This window comes from Lagopus leucura, unplaced genomic scaffold (genome assembly GCF_019238085.1).
Source record: "Lagopus leucura isolate 7727_CA_CO unplaced genomic scaffold, USGS_WTPT01 Super-Scaffold_100060, whole genome shotgun sequence".
Lineage (NCBI taxonomy): Eukaryota > Metazoa > Chordata > Aves > Galliformes > Phasianidae > Lagopus > Lagopus leucura.
Window position 1 is genome coordinate 431,722 of NW_024962306.1, and position 12,500 is coordinate 444,221.

A 12,500-nucleotide genomic window follows, 5' to 3' on the forward strand; every position below is an offset into this window, starting at 1 on the left:
TGGGACTGCCCAGCACTGGGCTCCCAGCAGCATGGCAGCCAGCGCTGTGCCCAGCAGGACCGGAACGAGTAACTGGCCTGGAAGAATTGAATCTGGAAGGCTCCCATGTGTGGCTTAGAATAAAAGCATTTGAAATAAATTTCCATTCTTCCTGTGCTTTTGGGATCACGGTGTCATCAGAGCTAAAGGTAAGCCCTGCAGGCAAGCAGTGCCAGCCACGTCCACACTCAGGGACCTGGGAGGCCGCTCACTGGAGGAGGGTCTGGGGGTGGGTTTTTCTCTCATTTAAAAAAATAAAGTCAGCAGTCTGAGGTTGGGCCTACAACGACTGCCTAAAAGCAGCTCCTACGCCGCCATTCCAGGGGTTCCCAATGATGAAGGGCAGCAAGTTCCAGGGGCCGGCACTGGGTGCCAGGAGGAGCCTGAGTGCAGCAGCACCACCAAGCATCGCCCAGGCCTGGAAGTGGCTGCCATCAGCGAAACAGTGTTGGCGGGGGCAGGCAGGGCTCCCTCTGTGGCACAGATCCAGCCTGCAGCCCTCCTGCTGCCTGGCCTCATGCTGCAACCACTGGTTTCCATCCTTTCCTTTCCTTCACGTTCTCTTGCTGCCAGCTCCATCATGCTTCTGCCACCTGGGGGTCTGCGCGGGTCCCTTCTGCGCTCTGCTGCTGGGGGTGGCGCAGGGCAGCTGATGTTCCTTGGCTCGCACAGCACAGGAGCTGTGGTTGCTCGTGGCCGTGGCGTGGTGGCACCGGGCGCGCAGATGGAGGCTGCGGGGATCCGCCGACGTTCCCGCGCCGCACCAGCGCCTGGCCGCCACCTCCCAGCAGAGCTCCAGCAGCTCCCGGCTCAGTGCTTTGTTTCCTGAGATTTCTGGTAAAGTTGTCTTTAAAAACACAGAACGCGGAGCCCCCCTGGCTCTCTGAAGCAAACGGCAGTGGGGTTTTCATATTAGTGTGGTAAAAACGCAATGAAGAATTTTGGGCAGGAAGAGGGATTGCTGGTTTTGCCGAGATGGAGCCGCCGAGGGCCCAGCAGCGCTGCCGGCAGCAGCGACAGCAGCTCCGCCTGTGCTCTGCTCTGCCGGCAGGGACGGGAGGAGGAAGCATCATCAGTTACAGCGTCGTCTTTTTTTCCCCTCAAACACCAAATCTCGCCTCTGTCCCTTTCGCCACTTCTGCTCGGCATCGTGACATCGCGGTCTGTTCACTTGGAGGAGTACGACGTCGCGAAGAAAGGCACTGATGTCACAGCTCCTCAGGACGCAACCATCGGGATTCTCCACGGGTTTAGGGAAGGGCTGTTTCGGGGTAGCGGCCGGCAGGGCTCAGCGCAGAGCGCCGCGCTGCTCCACCGTCCGCACCACGCCGAGCGGCGGCCCGGAGAGGTGAGGGGAGCGGAGGGAGCGCGGGGCGGCGGCGCCGGGGCCGGCGGCGGTGGGATGCCGAGCCCCGCCGGCGGATGCCGGGGCGAGGTCAGTAGTTGCAGTGGCGCTGGCAGGGCTGGTGGAGGAAGCTCCCCGTGCGCTGGCGGGCCCGGCGGGGGGGGCGCTGGCGGGCCCGGTCCTGCCGCTGCAGCGCCTTCTGGCTGAGCCACGGCTTCTCGGCCAGCTGCTTGGCCCGCTGCACGCGCCGTGCCTGGCTGATCTTCTCCAGGACGGCGGCCTTCACTGACAGCGATGCGCTGCGGTGCGGCGCGTGCCGCTCCAGCCGGGGCTCCGGCACCTCCCTGTGGGAACGCAGGGCCGTCAGAGGTCGGTGGTGCCCAGGGCTCCCATCACGCATCCCGCACGCAAGCCGCCCTCCTGTGCCCCGCTCCATGTGGAGCCCATCCCCACACGTCGCCACGCGAGGGCTGTGGGACGCTCTGGGCAGGACCCTGCTTGGCCAACGCTGCCACCACCGTGCTGAAATGGGTGGGAGCCCATGCCCTGTTGTGCCCATGCTGCTCCCAAAGCAGATTCGCTCCCCTGCCTGTTCCTGGTTCCCCTTGGCCTCCCTCCTCCTTCACCACCAGCACTGAGGTTCCTCTAGAGATGGCACCGTGGCCCTCAGAAGGGCTTTGCAAATGGAGGAGGCCAAGAGGGACATCATCCCCTGGCCAAACAGATTCACCCCCAGTTCTGCCTTGCAAGGCTAGGTACATAGTAAAGCTGTGACACGGAGAATGCTTCCCTACCCTGGGGGAAAGGTTCGCAGGGACAGGGCAGCAGCAACCCAGCACAGCAGCACCAGGGTTGGGTCAGCTGAACGCGGTCAGGGCTTTCCTGAGCACTGTGAGGGAGAGCCACGGGGAGAAGACAGAGCTCCCCAGGTGCAGGAAGGGCAGATCACGGGCTGCATCCTGCAGGCTCCCAGGGAAGGGGATGTCAGGGGGTTTTGTTTGCGCCTCGGTTAGGTGGCAGATTATGGCATCTCTGTTTAACTATCCCCATTATGCTGGAATATGAGTCAGAAAGAAAGGTCTGCACCCACATGTGGTGGGTGAAGAAGAGAGCACCCTGTCCCACTGCTGCACACAGTGGGAGTGTGACCCGAGCCAGCAGAGCCAGGAGGGAGAGCTGGTGGCAGCAGGCTGCAGCATTCCCCTGTATGGGGAAAATGAAGGCTCAAGGACACTGATGTGCTCAGGGCCACCCTCTCCTGGTGGGGCTTCTCTGCTCATGCTGTACTTATGCAAGCCACCAGGCTTAAGCCCAGCCTGGCAGACTCCCCAGCCTGGCAGTGGGGTGACATGGAATATGCAGGAGAGGAGCAGGACAAGGCCAGTGCCTTCCCAGCAGCAAGCAAAGGTTTCACGTGGCCAGCCCCATGCCCACAGTCATGTTAACACGGTTCTAGTGCATGCCAGAATACTTTCAGGCATGGAGGCTGCTGTCTTTGCATGGCGCTGGCCAAGGCACCCTGCCAGGTAGGACAAAGGGACACTGGTGTCACTGACTCACAAGATGGCTTGGGTTGGAAGTGACCTTCAAAGATCATCACACCCAAACCCCTGCCATGGACATCTTTAACAGACCAGGTTGCTCCAAGCTGACCTTAAACACCTCTATGACAATGGGCATCCGCAACCTCTCTGATCAACCTGTCCCAGAGTCTTATCACCTTTGGCATTAAATATTACCCTAGGCCAACCTCTTCAAAGCACCGACCCCAGGTCCCCCCAGGGTTTAGGCAGCACGGGCAAAATGTCGCAGGCTGTGTGTGGCCGCCCTGGTCCCTGAGCTCACACTCACCCGGCAGCATCGTCCTGAGGTCCCTCTGCATCCAGCTCGAGGGTGCTGGTGACATAGACAGACATGCTGGGGTGCTCGATGAGCAGGTCCTCCATCGGGCTGCTGCCCACGCCGTCGGGGCCGGGCTCCTCTGCAGTAAAACAGGGGGGAGGGGTGACAAACCAACTCTCGTCCATCAAGCAGGGGCTGGGCAGGGTGGGCGTGGGGCTGCCGGTGTGAGCTGGGACCGGGGCCGGTGGCAAGGCAGGTGGTGGTGCCGGACGGGGCCGCACCGAGCACCCGTGGCCACCAGCCCCTGCCCGCCGCTGTGCACCGGGGTGGGCAGCACCGCCTGGGGAGCAAGCGGGGTGCAGAGCCATGCGGGGCGCAGCGGGGACACACACACACCATGTACAGTGGGGAGAGGGGGGAGAGAAAGGGGCATCGTTAGTGTGCGAGGCACCCGGGGCATCGCCGCCGCAGACGGGCGCAGCGGGTGCCAGCTGGGCGGCCGTGCCCTGCGCCCTGACCCTGCACTGGTTTCTGGTGGGTGGCTTCACCAAAAGTTGGGGATCCTGGCAGTAATTATTTCCTTTTTATTTTTCTTTTATTTTCTTTTCCTGAAGCAGAGAAAGAAATTTGGCCAAAGCTAAAAAAAAAAATCCTTGCTTTTGTCTGCAAGCTTTCCTAGATCTCCTGAACTGTGCCATTCAAGAAAGGCAGCAAACTACACCGTGCACACGTGGAAGCAGAGCACACACAGTGCGCACCTTTTCCCTGGAAAAAACCTTTCCCTTGGAGTATCAGTGCTTCACCTGATGTTTCCACATCGCCTTTGACTTCAGTCTGCCGGCTGCCTCCTCCCGGCCAGCTGAGCGCACTGCCTCGCAGCCACCAGGACCACGCTCTGCTGGGGAAGGGCACAGCACAGTCTGTGCGGACAGCACTGACGCCGCTACCGGCTGAAGGCGAAGGAGAAATCAGAGGCAAACATGAGCCTGTGCTGCCTTAACAGGCTGGAAAAATTACGAAGCACAAGGCAGGTGTTTGCCTTCTAACACGCCCCAGCTCCTTGAACCTGGGACAGGGCCGGCACAATTAGTCCTGCAGACAGGAGAGCACCTGGCTTCAGGTCAGTAGACAGCAGGTGAGGAACAGCTGTGGCTGCACCAGGCTGCAGATTGCTTGCCAGCAGCAGACACAGAGCCTGGATCAAGCGCTGGTCAATGGGACCAAGCATGCTCCCAGGACACGGGGCCACACGTGCTAAGCTGTCCCCATCCATCTCAAAGAGGGCCCTGGACACACGGGCTGCCCACACCACATGGACTTGCGGCTGGGAGCCATAACGTTGAGTTGTGCCCCACGGGGCCGTGCACTCAGGTGCATTTTGCACTGCACGGGTCGGAGACCTGGAGGCTGCTGGGGGACAGCCAGGCTGCGAGGTGCTCGCCTGCCACAACACAGAGGCCGGGGCTGAAGCCAAGAGGCTTTGGTTTGGAAGCGCTTCGCATAACTCCGGGCTCCAAAATAGGGCTGAACTAACTCGATCCCTCGCTGGCTGGGGAACGCTTAGGCAGCCGTGGTGCTGGCAGGGATTAGCAGCAGGGTGCCAGGTCCATGCCGGCTCCCTGCTGAAAGCTGGCTCTGCACCAAGGGCCTGGCTGCTTCAGTTAAAAAACAAAAAATCACCCAGAAAAACAGGAGCCCCTCAAACCACAGCCAGCCCTGGAGCCCCACTGAGGCTGCAGGCCCCCACCCACGGCTGCAGGACACAGATCTGTGTTTCTCTGCTGGGGGAAAACTCGTGGCTCCTCCTGGCACGCTTTGGGCACACTGCGACCACTGCCAGCAGCAGGACAGAGGCCCGCTGGCCCCCGTGCACAGCATCTGCACACCCGTGTGCAAGGAGCTCTTTGCATCCCCTCCCACATCACAACTGTGACCCAGGAGCACTTCAGAGCCCATGTCACCCTCCTGCCCAGTCCAGATCTTTGCAGTGCTCCCATTGTTACTGAGGTGCCCCAGCCCCCCACCCCGGTGGGTCTGTGCTCCAGTCCCTCTGCAGCTGACTTAGAGATCCCTAAGGAACAACTCACATCAGAACACTGAGCTCTCCTTGGTGCATGAGAGACAGACTCATAGAACAGTGCCCACCCCAAGGGGGGCAAGCCCCAGCCCTGGACTGGGCTCTGTGCTCATGAGAGGCTGCAAAGGCAGCTGGTGGGCACTGAGGAGCAGCAGCCCAAGGCCTGCAGTGCAGACAGCTGTTTGTGTGTGCCTGTGCAAGCAAAAGGTCACAAAATGATCATTGCAATCAGCTGAGTCATCAACCCTACAATAGCAACCCAAGGATCTTAATGGAGCTGGAGAAGCCCTCATGCCCAAGGAATGTGTTTGGCCTGGCTGCTGTCAGGGGGGCCCAGCCAGCCGTGGAGCAGAAAGCATGGAGGGGCTCCCCAGGCACAGCAGCAGACATCACCTGAGTGCCCCAGGCACACTTTGGGCAGATAAACACTTACAAAGACTTTCAGAGAGATTTTCCACTCCTTGGTTGGCCTCAGAAGACCCCAGCACATCACAGAGCTGGAGATGGCTGCAGGGGATGTGGCTGTCATCCCTGCCTGCCCTTGGCTTAGCCAAGGCCACAGTGCTCTGCCCCCACTCAGTGAACAGTGGGATCACTCAAAAGCCTGGGTCTGCTCCTGACCTGGCACTGTGCAGGGGTCCCATCCTCGCACTGAGGGCTAAGGAGCCCCAGGGCAGCATCTCTCCACTAATGGGCAAGGTATGCCATCACAGCACTTGTCCAGCACTGGAGAGACCCTTCAGCAGCTGTGTGAAACCTTGCTTTCCTCACCTCCAAGCTCGATTATGAGCCATCCATCCTCCTCCTCCTCCTCCGAGACAAAGGGTTTGGGCTCCTCCAGGCCCTCTGGTGTGCTGCTGTCACTGAAGAAGAGGCTGGTGAGACGCTGGAACATGGTGGGGAGCAGTCAGGTGGGACAGGAGAAAAGCAGCTGCTGAGCACCTGCCTCAATGTGGGGACGGGCAGATAGGGCAGGGCACAGAGCTCAGCGGTGCTGGAGGTCCTTCCTCGGGGCAGGAGTGCTTTGCTGAAAGTCTTTGCTGAGTTGCAGGGCGCGTAGCGCAGTTATGAGGTTCTTCACTTGGCTTCAGTGCAAAGGCCTGCAAAAGGGAACAGGGGCATTCAGGCCAGAGGAGTGGTGTCAGTGGGGACAGCAGGAAGGCGGTCCCAGCCCCTGCTGTAGCAAAGGATGCACTGCATGTGACTTCTGTTAGAAACGTGCAGTCGCTGGGGATGGGCTCCAATAGCTTGGGGAGCACTCTCACCTCCAGAAGTCTCACTATTGCTGAAATCTGTTTTGGGCTGGTTTAATTCTGAAAGCTGTTACTGTTAGATTCTCTGTGGGTTGTTTGCAGAGATGCTCTTCTCAAGCAGCTGCATGCATTTCATTGCCACCCTCCAGCTCTGGAAGGTGACCCTATCACACGTGCCACCACTGCTACTTTACAACAAAGCCCCAAGCCTGTACCAGCGGGGCCTCCAAACCCAGCAGCGCAGGGCACACACACAGCCACACATGTGGAGACGGCCACTCACACCCATCCACACCCAACGCTGGGTGGGCACTTCAGCACAGACTCACTGCCATGCGTGCCTGGTGCACCCGAGCTGAGGGAACGGGGGCAGAGCCAGGGCTACACAGCAGGACTGCTGCAGGCAGTGAGCGCACCACGGCCCGGGCAGGGCGAAGGCTGTGTCACCCAGCCCTGGGCAGCGTCCTCCTCCAGCCAGGCCTTATTATTGCTCCAGTTTTCTGCTGGGGAAGAGTTCCCCACAGCTCAGCGTGGGGCCAGCACTCCAATTTCATTAATGGCCGCAAAGCCCTCAGAGAGCCGCAGACAGATGGCAGACACAAGGTGCAGAGTATTAACCGTGCAGAGAAAATGCATTTGGTCCAGAGACAAAAGGACATGAAAACACCCCCGGGGCTGGACATGGAGCAAAGCCCCCACACTGACAGCAGCTGGGATCCTTCCGTCCATCATCCTGGAAGGTTCCCTCTGCAGCACTGAAGCGCAGCAGAGGAGCTTCCCTGGTCACGCACACGGCCATGGCAGTGTTCTGCCCCGGGACCACGGCCACAGCACAGCATTTCCAGCAGCACCCATCCGCATGCTCATCTCTAAACCATCAGGCAGCCCCCTTTCCTGGAGCACTAAATCCTAAGAATAAAAATACACCATGGAAAAGGCCAACAAGGGTGATGCACCCACTGGGCTCCCTTAGGTGCCGGACGTCCCCCAGCCCACAAGGGGCAGCCCCAGCTGCGGCTTCATCTCACACTCAGTGGGGCAGAGAGCACCAGGGCTGCGCGGGGACCCACGGCAGCTTCACCCTTTGAGGACGGCAGCGCCGGGTGCCGCAGCGTTCATAGCGGCACAGCGGGATGCTGCTGACACACCGCACCGCGGCGCAAATCAGGTGCGCGAATCCGGCACACGTGGGAAGCGCTATTTTCAGCGCACTTCGCCTAAATTAGACAAGCGCCCGCAGGGCTGCTCTTCGCACACACGGCATACCAAAGCCCTGACCCCTGCACCGCGACACGGGGACGCGGACACGGGGACGCGGACACGGGGACGCGGACACGGGGACGCGGACACGGGGACGCGGACACGGGGACGCGGACACGGGGCGGCCCCGCTCCCCTCCCCCCTCCGGCCGCCCCGCGGGGTGACCCCGCGCCTCGCAGCTCCCGGCGGGCGCTTCGCCACGCAGCGGCCCCACGCGCAGCCCCGCAGACGCCTCCTGCCCCACCGAACCGGGCCAGGCCTGCAGCCGGGCGCATCCAGCCCTGCCCACGGGGCGGCACGGGCTCATCCTCGAGGGAAACGCTTCCCCCGCGTTCTTCCCGTTGCACCCAAGCGCACGAGCAGCAGATACGGTGACAGCGAGGTGCGGTAAGATCCTCAGCGTTATTTCGGAGAATTAAAAATAATAAAATTTATTCTTCGGGAAAAAAAAAAAACAAACAAACAGCTGTCGTTGAAGCCCCGCGTGCCACCCGAGCGACGCCCATTCCCGCGGCGGAACCGCAGCCGAGGCCGCGTCCCGCAGCACGAGGGCGCCCAGGGGCCGCGCGGAGCGGCGGTGACGGCGGCGGAGCCGAGCCGGGAGCCCCGCGGGCACGGGACACGCGCCGCGACTCGTGAGGCCGCGGGAACGCGAGTGCCGCATCACCGCGGGGCTGCCGGACGACACACCGCCGTGCCCCCACGTCCCCACGGACAGCCGCCATCTCCAACCGAACCGCCCCGCCCGCTGAGGCCCCAGGCACGGCGCGGTGACCCCGCTGGGAAGTGCCGCCGCCAGGCCGGGGCCGTGCGGGGTCACGGGAGGACATTGCGGGGGGGTGGGGGGGACGGAGGCGGCCTCGTGACGTCCCAATGTCATATGGAAATGAGGCGACGTCACCGCAGCCTTCCAACCCGGCGCGGCCAATGGGAGCGGGGCGCAGGCGCCGGGCTTAATCCGGCGGTGCCGAAACAAACAACAGCGCGGGGGGGGGGGGGGGGGCGCGGCCCCCCCCCAGCCCCCCCGGCCCGGCCCCGTCCGCCGCCAGACAAAGGCTCCCGTGGAGTCCGGCCCGGAGCCCCGCCGCACCGCCGCCCGCCACTCCCGGACACCCGCCCACCCCGGAGCCCCCGTCCCCCGCAAGGCGCACTCACCCTGCCGGTATCGGCACCGGGCGCTGTCAGAGGGCGGCGGCGCGGCGCCGGCGGGCGCGGAGGTGGCGGCGGGAGCGGGCGCCGCGGGCGGGACGTCCCCGGTTCTACTCCGCGGTTCTGCCCCGCGCCCGCCGCTGCCCCGCACAAATCGGGACCTTCCGACAGCTGAGCGTGACGTCACAAAGCGGCCCGCCCGCCCCCGCCCGCCGGCCAATGGGAGGCGACGCCGCGGGAGGCAGGGCGGGGCGAGGCGGCGCGGGCCGGGCGCGGGGCTCGGGGCTGCGGCGGAGCTCGGCCGGGGCTGCGGGACCCCCGCGTGCCCCTTGCGTGGCTGCGGGGACCGGCCGTGCCCGGGCCCCGTTAGGGGCGGGAGGGCCCCTGTGCCCCGGCCGGCAGAGCCCTGGGCGTCGGGTGGACACCGAGCCTTGCTCCTTCGCGCTCGGCACGGACCGGGGCGGGCGGATCCCGTGCCGAGTCCGTCACGTGGCGGCGGGAGGCAGGAAATGGTCCGTGAGCGGACGGAGCGTTACGGGCACGGTCATTAGCGGGGCGGCGTGTCTGCGTCACGGCCCGGGCTCGCGGCACAGCGGGTGGCGATTCCCCGCCGCCAGTTCACCGGGGACGGAATTAAATGGAGACTTATTGGAACCTGCGCTTCTCCATTAAATAACGCCGTGCCGGCTGTCCCGCGGCCTTGGCGCAGCCTGCGCGCCGCCTACCAGGAGCGCTGCGCCTGCGGGAACGGCGGGGCTGGGAGCAGAGCGCGGGGTGCAGTGGCGCGGGGCCGCTCGGAGCTGCCGGAGTGGTGGCACCGCGTTTGGGCCACTGCAGAAAATTACACGGCAGGCAGGTAGGCTTCACCGAGCTGCTTTTGAGATGCAGCGCCGAGAGCTCCTGGCAGAGAGCGCGGCCGGCGTGTAATGCCAGTGCTCCGCTTCGGCGCTGACGCCAGCAGGCAGCACGGCGGTCGGGCAGGGCTCTCATTTCTCTTCCTTTGTTAAAAACAGAATGCTGGGTCCAGCCATCCGGAGCGCTTGAAGAAACGAGACGCTAGGTAATAATAGCATGGCAGAATCTTTGCAGAGCCCTCTCAGCGCTGCCTGCAGCAGCGGGGCACAGGCAGGGCTGGCAGCCTGTGTGGGGTATCCACCTACCACCAACGTTTCCCACTAACCCATGTACATCTGAATGTTTCTTAACACCTCCAGGGACGATGAGTCCACCGCCTCCCCAGGCAGCCCATTCCAGTGCCACTCTTGGAGACAGAATTTTTCCTAACATCAACCTGAACCCCCCTGGTGTAACTTGAGGCCGTTCCTTCCAGTCCTGTCACTATTATGAAGGAGCAGAGGATGAACCCCCTCCTCAACCCCCACCACAACCTCCCTTCAGGTAGCTGTAGAGAACAATGAGGTCTTCCCTGAACCTGCTCTTTTCCAGGCTGAACAATCCCAGCTCCCTCAGCCACTGACATCTGTGCTCCAGACCCCTCACAGCTTCTCTGCCCTTCTCTGAACACACTCAGTGTCTTTCCTGTAGTGAGGGGCCCAACACTGGTCACAGTACTTGAGGTGCTCCAGCCCTGTCCCCTTCGGAGGTGCTCTGGGAGGTGCCCCCAGTAACCCACCCTGCAGGAGTTGGAGTGCCTGCCCTCTCGCAGCCCCTCCGGCTGCTGTTCTCATTCTGGTTTCTCCTGCTGCTGGCATCAGCTCACAGGCCACGGTGAGCATGGGGACACCCGCTCTGCCTGTGCTGGAGGTGGATAGATCCTTCTCTGGAGACACCTCCTTGGGACGGCCGTGAACCCCCAGCGAGGGGCTGTGTGCCCACTGTGTGCTCACAGTGATTGCAGCCGTGGGACAACCACGGCAGCCCCAAGGAGCAGCCCTGCACACTGCACCTGGGGATATGGGGAGGCTGTGCCCGGGGCACAGGCAGGCTTCAGCCCATGGCCTGGGATGGAGACAGTCTGGGTTGTTGGGAGCCTGCAGCCAAGGCCTGGGGCTGCTCGCAGCACAGCCCTCCAGCAGCAAAGGAGTTCACCTACAGCAAATAATGGAGAGCACTAAGAAAATGCTGAACATCAGGTGGTGACCTAACTTGACATAAATCTGAGTGTTAGATTTACACTTCTCTGAAAAGAAAAAAATAATAAAAAAAGACTTTCTTTGCAAAAATGAACATGACAGAGGCATTCTCCATTCATTAAAACAAGCAAGCAAGCAAACAGACTTGCACTCTATTTCAAATTAGGGTAAATTGTCCCTAAATAACCATTTGTGCAAGAGAGTCACCAGCTGCCTGCCAGGCAAAGCCAAGCACCCCTTGAAGCAAGGACTGCAAAGCATGTGGACCTGGTGGGGCTGCCCGAGGCAGGTACACACAGCAGTGGGACACAGGGCTGCCTGCGGGGGGAGGTTTGGTTTTCTCTGCCCAGCCCCTGCAGGGCATCCTGCCAGCATCCCCACCTGACCCGGCCAGAGCGCTCTGACTCAGTGCCCCTGTGACTGACATCTTGTTTTCTACCAGCTCCTGGGTTGGCTTGGGGACAGGAGGAAACGGGAGCCGCTGGGGTGTACTCAGTCATCCTCCCCAGGGTGGTTTTGGGGTGCGTGCCTCAGCCAGGGGCTGCCTGTGAGGTCATGGTGTCTGATGGCCACATGTTCAGGGAAGGTGGCTTCATAACAGCAGTGGCCCAGTGAGAAAGCAAGCAGAATGTTCCCTCCAGCCTTGAAAAAATCATGTTGGGTGTCAGGAAGCGGTGGGAAAATTTGCCTCCCAACCTCCCTAATCTTTGATGGGGAGAAAACTGGGGGGACAAAGATGAGGGGAAGCTCTCAGGCTGCCCAGCTCTGTGTCACTCCACAGCACCAGAGGGGACGAAGGCCAGGCTGCCTGCAACTGGAGCTGTGCTCCTGACATTTCCCTGTCTGGAAGGCGACACTGGAGCTGCGAGCTGCTGTCCCCGTGGGAAACACAGCTGTCCCTGCAGCCTGGGCAGGCACCTAGGGCTCCCTGGGAGGTCAGAAGCCCCCGGAGCTGCTGTGCTCAGGGATGGCACTCTGTCCCGGTTCACCTGGGGTCTGGCCTTGCTCAGCCTGCAGGGCCTCCCCAGTGTCCACCCTGAGTGCTCCTCATCTGTGCCAGTGTCTGTCCTTGCAGTGACTTCACCTGCACTGATGTTATCTTCAGCCTGTGATGTGGCAGCCTGCTGCTGTCTGTGACAGCATGTATGGATTAGGGGCACAAAGGAGGCTGCAAGGGGGAACAGACATGGGGTGGTGCTTTCCATATGCTGCCATGAGCTGTGTTGGTGCAGAGACTCAGCAGTTTTTTATGCCCCTTATGATCAAGATGGCAAAGCCAGGTATAAAAAGTGGGAGAGGGATCTAGAGTGCTAATGGAGAGCCTGGGGCAGGCTCCTCTATTACACTTTCCTCCTCACTGAGCCCCTTGGCTGTATGGTAGCGTGGAGGGAAGTCCATGGAGCCTCAAGGCACAGCCAGCCACAGAGCTGTGTGGCACCAGG

General features: G+C 61.8%; 1 protein-coding gene and 1 long non-coding RNA gene across 3 annotated transcripts; one reads left to right on the forward strand and one right to left on the reverse strand.

Moving 5' to 3' along the window:
• Nucleotides 1–1,475: 1,475 nt before the first annotated feature.
• Nucleotides 1,476–9,034, reverse strand: TP53INP2 (tumor protein p53 inducible nuclear protein 2). 2 transcript variants are annotated; one of them, XM_042886693.1, is made up of 4 exons: nucleotides 8,972–9,034; nucleotides 6,075–6,403; nucleotides 3,236–3,365; nucleotides 1,476–1,728 (listed from the first exon to the last, which is right to left on the reverse strand). In XM_042886693.1, the coding sequence occupies exons 2-4, from the start codon at nucleotides 6,196–6,198 to the stop codon at nucleotides 1,476–1,478; spliced, it is 507 nt and encodes a 168-aa protein (XP_042742627.1). In that variant the 5' UTR covers nucleotides 6,199–6,403; nucleotides 8,972–9,034. The 2 variants fall into 2 exon arrangements, with proteins under 2 accessions (XP_042742627.1, XP_042742626.1); XM_042886692.1 differs by having other exon boundaries at nucleotides 3,236–3,566.
• Nucleotides 9,035–9,723: 689 nt separating this feature from the next.
• On the forward strand, nucleotides 9,724–10,420 carry LOC122188408. The gene is made up of 3 exons (XR_006181566.1): nucleotides 9,724–9,821; nucleotides 9,979–10,025; nucleotides 10,180–10,420. It is a non-coding gene; the product is annotated as an uncharacterized LOC122188408 (long non-coding RNA).
• The last annotated feature ends 2,080 nt before the right edge of the window (nucleotides 10,421–12,500 follow it).

Coding starts and splice junctions, on each gene's coding strand:
- TP53INP2 (XM_042886692.1), bottom strand. CDS start 6,198: ATGTTCCAGCGTCTCACCAGCCTCTTCTTCAGTGACAGCAGCACACCA. Junction 3,567..6,074: donor GCTCATAATCGAGCTTGGAG/GTGAGGAAAGCA, acceptor CTTGCTCCCCAG/GCGGTGCTGCCCACCCCGGT. Junction 1,729..3,235: donor CCTCAGGACGATGCTGCCGG/GTGAGTGTGAGC, acceptor GCGTTCCCACAG/GGAGGTGCCGGAGCCCCGGC.